The 14,133-nt window shown below is 42.9% G+C and overlaps 1 protein-coding gene across 4 annotated transcripts in view; it reads right to left on the bottom strand.

Moving 5' to 3' along the window:
* Window positions 1-13,782, bottom strand: part of HOATZ (HOATZ cilia and flagella associated protein) — a 38,632-nt gene extending 24,850 nt beyond the window's left edge. Inside the window, exons 1-4 of one of the 4 annotated variants that reach the window (XM_071212325.1) lie at window positions 13,539-13,782; window positions 8,823-9,300; window positions 7,641-7,679; window positions 7,097-7,167 (exon numbers count right to left, since the gene is read on the bottom strand). In XM_071212325.1, coding sequence (XP_071068426.1) covers window positions 7,097-7,167; window positions 7,641-7,679; window positions 8,823-9,048 — 336 coding nt within the window. In that variant the 5' untranslated portion in view covers window positions 9,049-9,300; window positions 13,539-13,782. The remainder of the gene's footprint in view (window positions 1-7,096; window positions 7,168-7,640; window positions 7,680-8,822; window positions 9,301-13,538) is intronic. The other 3 variants (XM_058289432.2, XM_058289430.2, XM_058289431.2) reach the window with 3 other exon arrangements.
* Window positions 13,783-14,133: the final 351 nt, after the last annotated feature.

Below are 14,133 nucleotides of genomic sequence, written 5' to 3'. Positions count from 1 at the left end.
CTGGGTGGACTATGGGAGAGTGTGGGCTAGGGTGTGGACCATTGACCATGAGGTGCAGCGGTGCTCAGAGATGTATTCACCAAGTGCAATGAATATCTCATGTTGATGGAGGAGGTTGTTGTTATGGGAGGAGGAGTCGGGTGAGGGGGTGGGAGGTACATGGGGACCTCATATTTTTTTAATGTAATATTAAAAAAACAAAGACAAAAAAAAGTCACATCTGCAGGTGGAGTAGGGGTGGGGCATTGAAACTTCAAAATATCTTTTCAGGGGACACAATTGCACCCACAATACCCCAAGACCCTACTTTACAGCACAAGGCCCCCACCTTCCCAGCATGAAACCCAACAATATCCAATTCATTCTTACATATGGACTTACGTCTACATCTACACCTACATCTATATTTTAATTAATTAATTTTTATTTCTCTCCCCTTCCTCCGCCCCCCCACTGTCTGCTCTCTGTGTCCATTCGCTGTGTGTTCTTCTGTGGCCGCTTTTATCCTCATCAGTGGCACTGGGAATCTGTGTCTCTTTTTGTTGCATCATCTTGTTGCATCGGCTCTCCATGTGTGCAGTACCCCTCCTGGGCAGGCTGCACTTTCTTTCGCGCTGGGCGGCTCTCCTTATGGGGCGCACTCCTTGTGCGTGGGGCTTCCCTATGAGGGGGACACCCCTGCATGGCACAGCACTCCTTGCGCGCATCAGCACTGCACTTGGGCCAGCTCCACACGGGTCAAGGAGGCCTGTGGTTTGAACTGCGGACCTCCCTTGTGGTAGGCGGACGCCCTATCCATTGAGCCAAGTCCGCTTCCCTCTATATTTAATTGTGTCTATTGGTAGCATTTATGGCCATAAAACCCAGAGAATGCAAAGGTAATCTATAAAATATAACCAGAGTTAAGAACTATCTCTTTTTCTTTCTGCTTTCAGTTATTCAGTGCTCGAAAATCTATATTTCATAATAAAAATGTACAAGTTTGTATATACAATCCTAAATAATTTTTCATTAGAAGTTTTTCCAAATTACTGAATTACTGCTAGAAAGAAAATTTGTCTTTTTCCTTAAAGAGTTATTTAGCTGAGTTTATATCAACAATAGGATCAATGATTTATAAATTGATTTTTGAACAATATCTTTTGGCTTGGTCAAAAAACTAAAAATAACCTAGGAGGGGCATCTATTTATCTTGTGCATAGAAGGCTCTAAATCTGATTTCTGGGTATGGCAATAGGGAATGACACAAATGCTTAGTAATGTGATGGGAGTTTGGAGGAATGGTATATGCTTTCAGGACTCTGCTTTCTTTTTTATAGCTAGGCCTCTCTCATGTACCAGGGTCCTACTATATGGAATATTGTCTTGTCCTCTCTGTTTCTAGTCTTGATTCCAGCTACTCTGGAATAGTGATCCTGTCTTATTTTCCAGTGGCCCAGAATCCTATCTCTATGACAAGGCTTCTCTTACATGCAATTAAATCTTGGCACCATACCCTTAGATTTCTATCTATTACCTTTTCTGAGATCACTCTTCAGAGAACATACAATGCTCTTCTCATCTACTGTGGCTTCCTCTGTGACCTACAGACTGTAATTCTTCTCTTGCCTATTGCTTGCAAATGACTGATCAATATTGATGAGTCTGTGAGGCGTTTGGGTCTTGGTCAATTTTATGCTCCTATTAGGTGAGCACTTCCTATGACATCTAGCTCAAGGAACTGACTATCATGCAGCATCCTGGTCCAGACAAGTTAGATCATCCATTTATTCCTTCAGAAGCACTTATTTGGTAGGTTAGGACATCATCTACTATTTGTCCAGCTATAGAACTACAAAGTAAAGAATTGATGGCCCCTTTCCTTGAAGAACTTATACCTGCAGGAGAAATACATCAACTACACCACAGTACTATATGGCAAGGCCTGTGACAGGGAAATGCACAGTTGCTAGAGAGGTGCAAAGGAAGGGGCATTTAAAGCAGACTGTGGGATACGGGAGGGTGAGGAAAGCTCGAAGGTCACCACTGAGTGGTTCTGAAGTACGAGTAGGTATCAGCTGGGAGAAAAGTGGGAGGATGGCTTTTCTAGGCTCCTGTCACAGAGGGATGAGACTGCCTGGAAGGTTCTTGGAACTACAAGTGGCTCAACAGGGCTGTGATGTGAATTGCTTTGAAAGCGGAAGTGGGGGTGGATGAGGCTGGGGAGACTGTGGCAGACTGTGAAGGACTTTGTATGTTAAATGATGAGCCAGCCAATTTTAGAAGTATCACCAGTACAGCAGTAAAAACTCAAGAGCCAAAAAGACAAAAGGAGGTATCATCTCAGGTGCTGAGGGGGCCATTCTTGTGACTAAAATATGCTATATAGAAAATGTGGTCAGTATTGATTGCAGAGGATGTGTGATTGCATATACCCAATAAAGAGCATTTCGGGGATGCTGCTCTGCTGATTATGTATTCTTCTTGTAGAACTCTTTGGTTTATATTCTTTAATCTTAAAAATTCTGATTCCTGATGGACATTTCCAAAGATTACATTTATTTTATTCCCTAAATCACTGCTCTCCTCTCTCTTTCCTTCTCTCAGCAAATGAATTATGTATAATTCTTTCAATAAAGAGATAATCAGCTAAAGAGCTCTCTTAAAGGTGGCAAAACTAAAAAGCAAATTAGTTTTATGATTTCAAAGAATTAGCTGACTATTCATTTATTGTAATGTTTTTAGACTACTTCAGAATTCTCAAAGGAAGAATAATGGTCCAGTATAGTGCTATCAGGTTTCCCTTATGGAAGAGTAGGCCATTTAGTCTTGACAGACTCAATTGTTTTTGATTTTCTGCCATGGATATCCATCACTGAAATAGTAGTTGTGATTAATAGCATTTTGTCCACTAACCAAAAGTATTTATAATGTACACCTGGAAAATATTCCAAAACGGAGGATAATGTTAAGACTTTTTAAAAAGTTCAACAACTGAAAAATCAATATCAGTTGGGGGAGAAAGTCTTATAAAGGCATTTTTAGGAGAGATGGAAAATATAATTTTTGATTTTCATTCATTTTAAGGGAAAGCAGAATAATAAACCTTTAAGAGAACTGGTAGGAAATGTTTTTTTTCCCATTCTAAGATGGCAATTATACCTGAAATTTACTTATTAATGCATATGTTTAATACATGTTGAAGATTCTTTCAAATTAAATAGATCATTGTAAATATTCTGTTAAAAAGGTAGCCTTTCCCAGTTATTTTCTGCTAACAAGCTAAAAATTCTAGAATGGTGATGTCGGCAATGCAGAAATAGTAATATAGACTTAGAAAAGCAGGAGAATCCAAAAATAGATTCTAGTTTTCAATAATCACAGGGAGTCTCATTTCTTCCCATCAGATACTGACCCAAGAGATAAAAGCAAAACTCAAAAAGGTAAAGTGTGAAAATGCCCTAAAGCAGACTTGCAAAAAGATTTTGGGAGCATTCTTAAAAAAATTATCAGCCTCAAAAAATGTGCTAAATAGATACATGTGGAAAAGGCTAAACAAAACTGAAATATCACTGCACAGAGCATCCACTCACTCATTAATTCAATGAACAACTATTTTTTTTGAGTTTCAATAACTGGTAAGGCACTGGCTTAAGCAAATAAGATATGACCCCTGCCCTCATAGAGGAAGAGAGAATTAACATTAGTTGAAGGCACACAATGGCCAGGTGCTTTACACATCTTACATCAAGTCTGTGAGGCATATTTTTATCATTCCTTCTTTTATATAGGAGGAAGTTGAGCCTCTCAAGGGTTCAAAAGGTGGCTTAGGGCAATGGTAAGATGGCAGAGTTAGGTGTCCAAACCACCTTGTTGTCTCCAAAGACTGCTACACTATGGTACCTGTCATCTAGCAGGAAAATCAGGCACATATACCATTACCTACAATACAGATCAGAGATTCTGGAAAATACTATAAGTGAGGTATACATAACTTGCTATGGGAGCACAGAGAGGGGAGCTATTTATTCTGCTAGTCTCCAGGTAACCTCTGGGAAGGAGCTGGCATTTGAGGTAGACCTTGAAGGTAAATGGGGAAGAACATATTGTATGTTGAAGAAAGAGCTTATAGTCCCACAAGCTTGGAAACAGTTTTTCTCACCCTTATATTCATACCAGTTATGGATTTTCTAATACTTGACAGCATATCTGAAGGGATTAAAACACTCCAAACTAGCAATCGTTACAATAAAATGAGTGTTATGGGGTTAATCACAAGGACTTTGGAGTTAGGCAACTGGGATTTGAATCTAGGTTCTGCCACTTACCAGATATGATTACTTTGGAAAATCATTTAAGCCTTCCTTGGTAAAATGCAGATAATCATCATGGGGCTGTTTTAATGACTTATGACTTATATAAGATGATACATGTGAATTGCTTAGCTTTATGTAGCACATAGGATGCACCCAATAAATTGTTATTAATATTACATCAAAATAACAATATTTTGGGCATGCAGTATTGCAGGATTCTCTTGGTTGCCCTTTTGCATCAATGTACTCTTAATTCTCTTCCTTTCCTGCTGGCTTGCTAATTGGCTGAGCATTGTGGCTCCATTAACTATTTGATAGGCATCACAGAATAATATGGATGCTTAGATGTAGCAAAATATTTTACCCATGCATAGCTTTGGTAGCACACATGGAGTGTGCCTTGGCCTAGTGGCTGAGAACCAAGTGGACAGAGAAGGCTATGCTGAGGGTCAGGAGGGGGGTAGGGGAAGGAGGAGAGTGGTGGGAGAAACAGCAAGGTAGATTACAGTCAGATTATAAGGAATTTGAATGTCTGGCTGAGGAGTTTGGCCTTGATCCTGCAGGAAATGGGGAGCCATGGAAAAAAGTGAAAGCAGAAGATCAACAGAATTAAATATGGATGTTAGGAAGATGACTAGTGGCAACATAAAGGATTGTTTGCTTATTCTTTGACCAACTCTACATATCCTTCAAAACTCAGCTCCTTTGGAAAGGCTTCTTCACCCTTTAACCTTGAGTTTGATGTCTCTCCATGTGTTCCTATAGTATTATGTGCATATATCTATAATAATAATGTGTCATAATGATTGATTTTAACTGTCTGCCTCCCCCACCAGACAGTTTATAAGATGTGGCTGATATCAGGGGCAAGGGCTGGAGATCAGGGACCACATCTTATATTTGTATTCTCAGCATCCATTATAGTACTTGGAATATAGTAGTTTCTCAATAAGCATATATGGAATTAATTAACTAATAAGGAGAAAGCCCAGGGAAGGAGGTCAGTTCTAAGACTATTAATATAACACCCACCTATAACTCACCTCATATTATCATATTGTTTGACAAAAGCTGATAAAATTGATAATCTTTAACCTTTTATTTCTATTCCCTTCCTAAAATAAAATAAATGAAAATTATGTTCTAAAAGTACTGTTTGAGTTGACTTTTACTGATTTTTACTTCACTGAAAATTAGGTTCTCCCTCCCTCATAAAGTCCTGGTCTAAATATACAGTATATAATATATTAAGAGAGAAGGAAATGCTGACTGTTTCAAGTAGTCTAATTTGTTTGAAGGAATCACAAGTAGTTCATAAAGTCAATTAATGTGATCAGCAAACCCAAATGCATTGTTCAGTGATTTATGTAGAATTCCCGATAAACCTTGGAGAGTTTGCCAATATGTCCAATGATTAAAGACATTAGGCCAAAACGGATCCTCTATCTTTGCTTTTGTACTACAGGAGCAGTTACAGGAATAGAATTTATCCATGACAAAACAAAAGGTTTCTATAAATCACTGTATGAATTGCTGAGTTAAAGGCTGTGCCTATATCACAAAAAGCAAGCTGGAGATGCTGTCCCCAGGAGACATGTTCAGTTGATTTGATGATAACAAGTGTTGAATTTTAGCTTTTAGACAAAATGATTCTAGAGGACAGTCCTGTTCCTCTGACCATTTAGTTTTAACCTATTAAGACAGTCAATTCTACTTGATTTTTCCAGTTTTTACAATATTCCTGTTCTTAGAATGTTGTATATGGTTTTGGGATTTTTTGGGTGGAAAGCATGTGACTCTGTCTTTTCCCATTTTCCTCTGATTCTATTGTTCCTATACATCTTTGGGCTTTTGCAGTGGTGGCGAACGGCCAACAGTTTAAACCTCCAAGTAAGCATTTGCTTGCCATTTCCAAGGAGTTATAAATCCTGACATTAACTGGGATTAGCTCATAGACGGTCTCAGAACTCTTTGGCCTGACAACAAGCCATTCAGAAACTCCTCAGTCTTCCAGGTAAAGAGTTTATAGGTTTGAGAGCAGTCCCATGGGATTGAGATGATACATGGGGCTTTGGGGATCTGTAGGCAGCAAGGACAGATACTGCTTTAGGAAGCAAGGACAGAAATTGGCAGTTATTTTTTTGAGCCAAAATACTTTCAGTATTACTATTAATATTTGTAAAGAAGGTTATGGTTCACAAAACACATATATTAGATTGTCACAGGATCTTTACCATAATCTGGTGATGCAGGTAAAGCAGGTATGTTATCCTCATTTTAAAGAAGAGGAAATGGAAGCTCAGAGAGATACACGTAATTAGAAGAGCTGGTACTCAAATCTAGGTATTTTTCACTCTAAATGTTATGCTCTTCCAACTGTACCCAGTAGACAGATTTATAAGTTGCCATCATCTTCACAGACAGGATTAGCAGTTAATAACCAGTATGACTATAAAGATTTGGTTACCAATTATGAGTTTGTTGTAGCTAACTCATTATTTTACTACTGTATAGTTATTTAAGATTGAAAACTGAAATTTATAGTTTATTTCCTAATGACTGATAAAGTTAAATCTGGAAATCTAAGTATTAGTTTAGAACTTCTCTCTAAATGCAGGCATAAGAATCAATAATAGAAATTCTTAGTCTTTGATTAAAATTTGAATAAAGATTTTCCCAATTGCTCAAGCTGACATACCAGAAGTAGAAAATTTTCATGTACACATAATAAAGTAAGGGATTATTTGATTATTTAGTCAATTTTTGTGAAAATCAGATGACCTTCTGACATATTGACCTACCTTTTGGAGATACCTTGCTTTTTCCTCAGATTCTTGAGTTTTTAGGGCTTCTTCAATGATGTCTATATTTTCTAAAGGAGATAAAGTTAAATTCAATCTGAACTCATTTTATCATGATTTTATGATAATATGGAAGAAAGATTAGATAAAGTTTAAAAAGTAATAGATAGACTGGGAGGGTAAACACAAATATAGTACTGTGTGCCCTGAAAATGTATTAACCAGATTAATAAATGATTGGAGATTGAATTGATTAGCTAAGGCAGCGGGGACCCCCTAGATGAGTAGGCCTGAGTCCAGAAACAAGGAAAGGTCCCTAAAGAGAATATACCGCAGCATCAGAGATTCCAATTTCCACATTTCTTTTCAATGTGTTCTCGAAATGCAGGTGTTGTCCTTTGAATAGGGCAGTTCCTGACACAGGGTCTCAGTGTGAATTTTAGATTGTCATCTCGAGGTGTAAAGTTTATCCTTATGATTATTATTTATTTTCTGAAGAACCCAGGAGCCAGGTAAGCTGATAGGTGTAAAACTTGGTACTTACTGGTATTCTCAGGAGAAAAAGGCTGGGAATGACTTTTCTCTAAAAAATACAAAAGGGAAGTAAATCATTGGAAAAGGCCACAGCATTAAAGGTATGTGAACATTTTATACCTACAAAAATCATATAAAAACAGTTGTCTCCCCTCTCAATGGGAAGCAGAGAGGGCGTCACCATCCCCAAATCCTCAAGATTGAGGAAATATAAGGGGAATGCAACTATGAACCAAAGTAAAAGCATTATTCTAGCAATGGAAGAACTTACAACATAGATATAAAGGCAGTGATCACCAGAGGTTCTGAGGGGAGGGAGAGGGAAGAATAGAAGCAACACAAGGCATATTGGGGACTTTGGAATTGTCCTGCATGATGTTACAAGGACGGATACAGGCCATTATACGTTTTGTCAAAACCTATAAAACTGTGCAGTGCAAAGTGTTAACCATAATGGAAACTATAGACCACAGTTAGTAGCAGTGATTCAATATTTGTTCATCAGTTTTAACAAGCGTACTACACTAATGAAAAATGTTGTTAGTGGGGCGAATGTGGGAGATGGGAGCGGGTGGGGTGTGTGGGAGTCCCCTATATTTTCTATGTAACTTTTATGCTATCTAAAACTTCTTTAAAGCCGCCCAGCGTGAAAAGAAAGAGCAGCCTGCCCAGGAATGGCGCCGCCCACACTTCCCGTGCCGCTGACGACAACAGAAGCGGACAAAGAAACAAGACGCAGCAAATAGACACCAAGAACAGACAACCAGGGGAGGGGGGGAAATTAAATAAATAAATAAACCTTAAAAAAAAAAAATAAATAAAACTTCTTTAAAAATAAAGAAAAAAAATGTGCTCCATCAAAAAACAAAACCAAACAACAACAAAAAACCTCCTGGGCTCCACTGAGGGCTTGCAGGTCACATTGCCCCGGATTATTTTCTACTCTTCTGCCCAATCGATGCCATAATTTCAGGGATACTTTAAGATGTACTTTTAGATGTAACAACGATACCACCGATCCTTTTCAACTGGGAAGGTTTAGGAACTATTGTTTGCATATTATTTTAAACACATGAAATGAAAGATTCTTATTTTAGAATTAGATTCTGCAGTTTCTATGGGAAGAAGTGCTGGTATATTCCGGGTTGGTTATGGGGGAGGCCAAAATCATGGCCCGGAGGCAGCCACTCACCGGCCACGCGGCTCCCCGAGGGCCTCGCCACGCGCAGGCGTTGCCTGCTGTCCCTGGACGCCACCAGCTGCGACTCGTTAGGAGGGTACATCGAAGCCGAGATCCAGAACTGTTTGGCCAAGTTGACGTCCTGTTCCGAGGAGCCGGAGAACACCAGTGGTCCCTGGCGGGGGGCTTCTTGGGACTCGGCGCTGCTACTACTGCTGCCGCTGGGCCCCGAATCCATGGCAACGCGGGACGCTTCTCCCGGGTTCCGCCCCCTCCTCAGCCCCGCCCCTCCGAGAACCGCCAAGTTGGAAACCGCCGTCGCGGAAGCCCTCGGTCTCCTCGCGAGGCCCCCCGGGGGGTGTTGGGGTCTGGCGAGCGCTGGTGGGGGGTCTGACGCCCACTTCTGCGGTGATCACAGCCTTCAGGACCAGGTCACGCCTTGGAGTCCAGACGGGAGGGTCAAGGCAGCAACTTGGGGGCGTGGCCTGCCCTGTTGGAGTCGGGGGGGTGGGGGGGTGGAGAGCACTTTAGCCACCTGCATCCTCCGCCTACAAGCTCGCTGCCCCCCCCCCCACCACCTACCCACAGCCTAAATCAAGAAAACCCACGGCCCCACCGCCCCAGTTCTCTCTTCCAAACCTGATTGCCGCGGCTTGACAATTCCCATCAAGATGTTCTGGGCCTGCGCTGGTTGAAGAACTTAGTAGGGCTACTAAGCTCCTAGCCTGGGAGTCAGAAGTCTGGAACTGGGCCGATGGGCACCCATATATAGTATTTGTGATACATTTCCCTTCCTCAACCCCCTCCCAATCCTTTAAGATGAATCTTGTGAGATAGGCTTGAATTAGATTCTAACTGCATTTACTAATAATTCCCACCAAAAACTGCCTGGGGCGTAAGAGTTGAAAATGACTATTAAGAGAAAGGATATATATCTAATGAATCCCTTCAAGAAAAATTATGAAAAAAAAAAAGGGTTAATGTAGTCTTATAAAAATATTAACAAGCATGCATGAATAGCTCTCCCAGGAGATTTAGTTAATCTAGGAACAATTTAACCATCTAAGCAACAGAAAAGTTTTAATTACTGTGGCAGGAACTGAGATGGACATCATAAAGCCAGTTTCGAAAAGGAAATGGACACATGATAATAACCAGAATTTGTCTATATGATGGTTTATTCCTTCAAAGTATTAACAATATAGTCTCACAGAAAGACAGTCCGAAAGTTGATAATCACAAGTCTATATAATGACATATCAGCTAAGGAAAAAAATCCTGTCAATATGTTAAATCATCTAAAATTGTTTCCTTAAGCGTCTGAAAGAATATTGAAAAAATATATATACATATGCATATATCATATATATTAAATACATTGTGTATGTAGCAGCTAAAAAGTTGATTTCTCTCTTGGCTGAACTATTGAGAAATAGGCCATGGGTAATATTAGCATATACCAATGCCCCCACTCCCCCAGATATGTGGATGTTGCAGAGGCAGCTCATTTGGATGGAGTCCCAAATCTCTTTACCTGGCCGTGTGGTTAGTGATTGGTACTATTAGCAATCAGCTAACTACACTGCCTAGTAACTAGACTCACAGAGGAAAAAAGTTATTTTCATCACACACTGCAGTCTCAAAGCGGTGCCCCCATACGTTGGTTAAATTGGAGCCCACTTTAGTCGCTGGGTTGGTGACTAGCCTAATGAACGAAAAACAGGCACAATGAGTCTCCACACACAGCGGTGCGTGGTACACAGCGGGCTCCTCCAGGCAGTTTAAATGTCTTTTTACAAATACCAAAACGCCATCCCTTTCCACCAACCGCTCTTTCCGAGCAGGAGACTGCACAGTTCTGCTTCCACTACTCATGGAGACGGCTAACTCGTACTTTGACAACGTGCTCGGCGAGCAGCGCTTATGCGGGACAGATGCTGACGCATCTCGAAGCATCAACTCCTTGAACGCTGGGGGTCGCGCGCCCAGAGGGCCCTTGGCAGGCGAGGGCGGCGTCCTCCTCCCGGCGGGGGCTGCGGGTGATGCTGTGCCTTGTTTTGATGGCAGTGGAGTTAGTGATTGCAAGCACCAGACAATCAGCTAATTACACTGCCTACAAACCGAGCACCGGGCGCCCGCGGGCTGCAGCTCCCGGCCGGTCCGCAGCGCCGACGCGGTGGCCCCGGGCGGGACGCGGGGTCGCCCCCCGCACGCTTCACCCGGGCGACGCCCGGCAGAGCCTGGGCTCGAGGCCCCAGCGAGGGGGTCCCCCGAGGACGCTCCCGGGCGCCCCGGGTGCCCTCGCCCGGCGCTCGCGGGCCCCGCGGGGCGCCTCGCCGCGTTCCCGCCGCTTAACCACGGCCGGCGGGTGGCGCTGCCGGAGGGCCCCGCATCCCCCAGGGCCGCGCCCCGCGACCCCAGGTGACCCGCGAGGCCGGGCGGCCCGCTTCCCCCGGCGCGTCCGCGCCCCCGCACCTGGCCCCCTCTTCCTCGCGGTCACCCCCGCCGCCCATCTTTCTCTCCCTCAGGTTTCCTTCCCTCCTCCCTCTCGCCCGCTCCAGCCCGCCTCGGAAACCTTCTCTTCAGTTCCCAGCCCCAACCCCGGAGCGGGGTCTCTGGGCCCCGTGCGCCCCGCAGCTCCCAGTGGCCGAGTGACCGTGGCCGTGGCCGGCCAACCGCCCTTGGAACCCCGCGGGCGCAGGGGGCGGGGCGGGCGCGAGGCGGGGCGGGGTGGGGGAGGGGCGGTGGGGGAGGGGAGAGGGATGCGGCGGGGGCAGAGGGCGGGCCCCCGCGGGGCCTCCGGGGAAGAGCCCGCGAAGGAGGCACCGATTCTCGAGAAGTTTCTCTTCAGGATTTTAGCGGGCGAGGCCAAGAGCGCCTTCCCCGTCCCCTTTTCCCGCCTCACCCCCTCAGGTCCCTCAGGACCATCCTGCTCTCCTGTCCATCCCGTTCAGGGGAAACAGCTCTCCTGGTACCTCCACTCGGAGGCCTGAGTTTTTCAAGTGGAGGTGGGCCTGGGTGGGCTCTGGGTGCGCACGGACGCCTGTCGGGAGCCCACCTGTGCCCTCGCGCTCCCTGCGGCCTTGGCCTTGGCCTTGGGCTTCAGGAGGGCTCTGCAGCGAGGGAAGGTTGGGTCTTTTGGTCAAACAGGGAGCCAGCCAGCGCTTGGATTCACGTGTGAGCCTCTGGAGGGCAAGGCCCCAGCTTAGTGTCCTCAAGGCGAACCTTTCGGCAAAATCCTTCCTGCTTCTACACGAATTTATCTAAATAGCTGCTAAGGGTTCAGCACTAAGAGTATAAAGCATGGCCCTTCTATCTGTACAGTCTAGGCAATAACACGTATTAGGCAATAACACGTATTACTTACCATTCAAGAAATTACTAAACTGTGTAGATTTTGCTGATTGGAATGGAAGGGGCGGGGAGGAGGGAATCAACCAGGGCGGCGATCAGGGAAGGTTCCCCACAGGGCAAGACTTGAAGCAAGACTTTTGGAGCTTCAGGCTGAGGGTTTTGGAGGCCAGAGAAACAAAGTCTTGTAAGGAACTGCGTTTTTTTTGCTCATAATTCTACTTGTGATAATGTAGGTGTGTTTATGTGTATTTGGAGTAGGTCAAAGAGGGCAAGTGCAGAGAACTTCTGGGAGATCTCTGCCAATAATTCATGCCCTTAGTTACTCCTTCCCCTCTTTTCCTTCAGTGAATGAATCAGGAGAGGAAAAGGAATGTTTTATGATTACACACCTTGTAGTACCTAAGAGGTAGTCCCCTAGAATATGGTCTTCACATACTCAGCATTAAGCACTCATTGTTGACCCCGAAGATTAGTTTTCCACAAGGAAAAGTTCCCGGTTGTAGATTGATTCTCTAATTATAATGAAAGTTGCTTGAACTCTTAGTTATGGCTGCAGCAGTGGGAGCAAACATATTGCATTATTTACTGTCGTAAGAGAACACAGCCTCTAGGGATTTATGGTCTGATTGGAGAGATAGACAACTTGTATACAGAGATAACTAATTAAGATAGATTATATTTAAATAACAAGATGGATAGATTAATAGGTGTTTCAGAAATCCTGAATACCATCAATCATAGATTGTAACATGGTCAGGGCCAGGTAACTTGGATCATTCAACACAGTTTCCAAACTTACACTATTGAAATACCCAGAGAACATCCCAGTTGGTGAGTTTGAGTAAGTTACATAGCATTATTTTTGAATAAGAGAGCACATTTGTGTTAAGTTATGGTTTGCTCTGTGAACACCAAAGTGGAAAGAAACTAAAGTATACAATGTACAGAACATAAACTTTAAATGAAAAAAACAAGTCATTTACAACTAACTGCATTTTATATTCAGTCTGTCTTTGGGTGAGGCACAATGTTGTAGCACACCTTACATAAACCACACTCATATAACATGTACAGTATACCAGGCCATACTAGGCAAAATGCTGAAATCAGAGCTAATTAAACTCTGGAATGCCCAGAGATAATTATAGAGGTAATTTTGTATTTTATGGCTAAATACATATAAATAAAATCAGGAGTGAAAGAGCCTCCAAGCCATTAACAAGTAGGCCAACACATAAATCTCTTAGATTAGGACATGGTCATTAAAACAATTCTGATCTTTCAAGTTGTTAGACATTTTTACCCAAAACAAAATTTTATCCTTCTTTCTAATTGCTGCTTTCTGATGATTAGTTTGTATTTGAAATGTCTTACCTGACCTGTAATTGCTGTCATCCAAGGCACTGGTTGAGGTAGGATGCTGTGATAGGTTAGATTTTTAAAACTTCTCTTCAAAAGTAGTGAAAAAATAAAAAACACCTCACACATAAAAAGTCCAGATGTATTGCTGACTGAAACAATGTTTTTAAAATGGACTTTATTTAGTATGTAATATAACTAAAACTTAAAGTAACAATAAAAAAAAGTGTGTGGCCTATTTCTGTTTAAAAAACAAAACCAAACACAAAAAACCCAAGCACAACCCCCCCCCCCCCAAGAATGTTTGTTCTTATGGTCGCTGTTGGTTTGGCGTGCAGTTACTAGAGAAACTCCGAGGGACTCATTCCCTTTCTGGTTCATGTCTAGGCATGCCTGGAGGCCAGGGAGACCCATAATTTAATCTAACCAAGAATGCTTGCGGTGTATTAAATGCCTAAACGGAAGATCGCATTTGTTTTAGACAGCACCAGGAAGGCACCTTTCAGGGGAACTGTTTACTGTTTTAATTTATGGGCTTTTGGTGACTGGGGAGATTGGGGGAGGGGAGCTAAGAGTGGTACGGTGGGAGATGAGGTAGAAACCGAGAAGA

This window comes from Dasypus novemcinctus, chromosome 27 (assembly GCF_030445035.2).
Source record: "Dasypus novemcinctus isolate mDasNov1 chromosome 27, mDasNov1.1.hap2, whole genome shotgun sequence".
In the NCBI taxonomy this organism is placed as follows: domain Eukaryota; kingdom Metazoa; phylum Chordata; class Mammalia; order Cingulata; family Dasypodidae; genus Dasypus; species Dasypus novemcinctus.
This window is presented reverse-complemented; position numbering and strand designations above follow the sequence as displayed.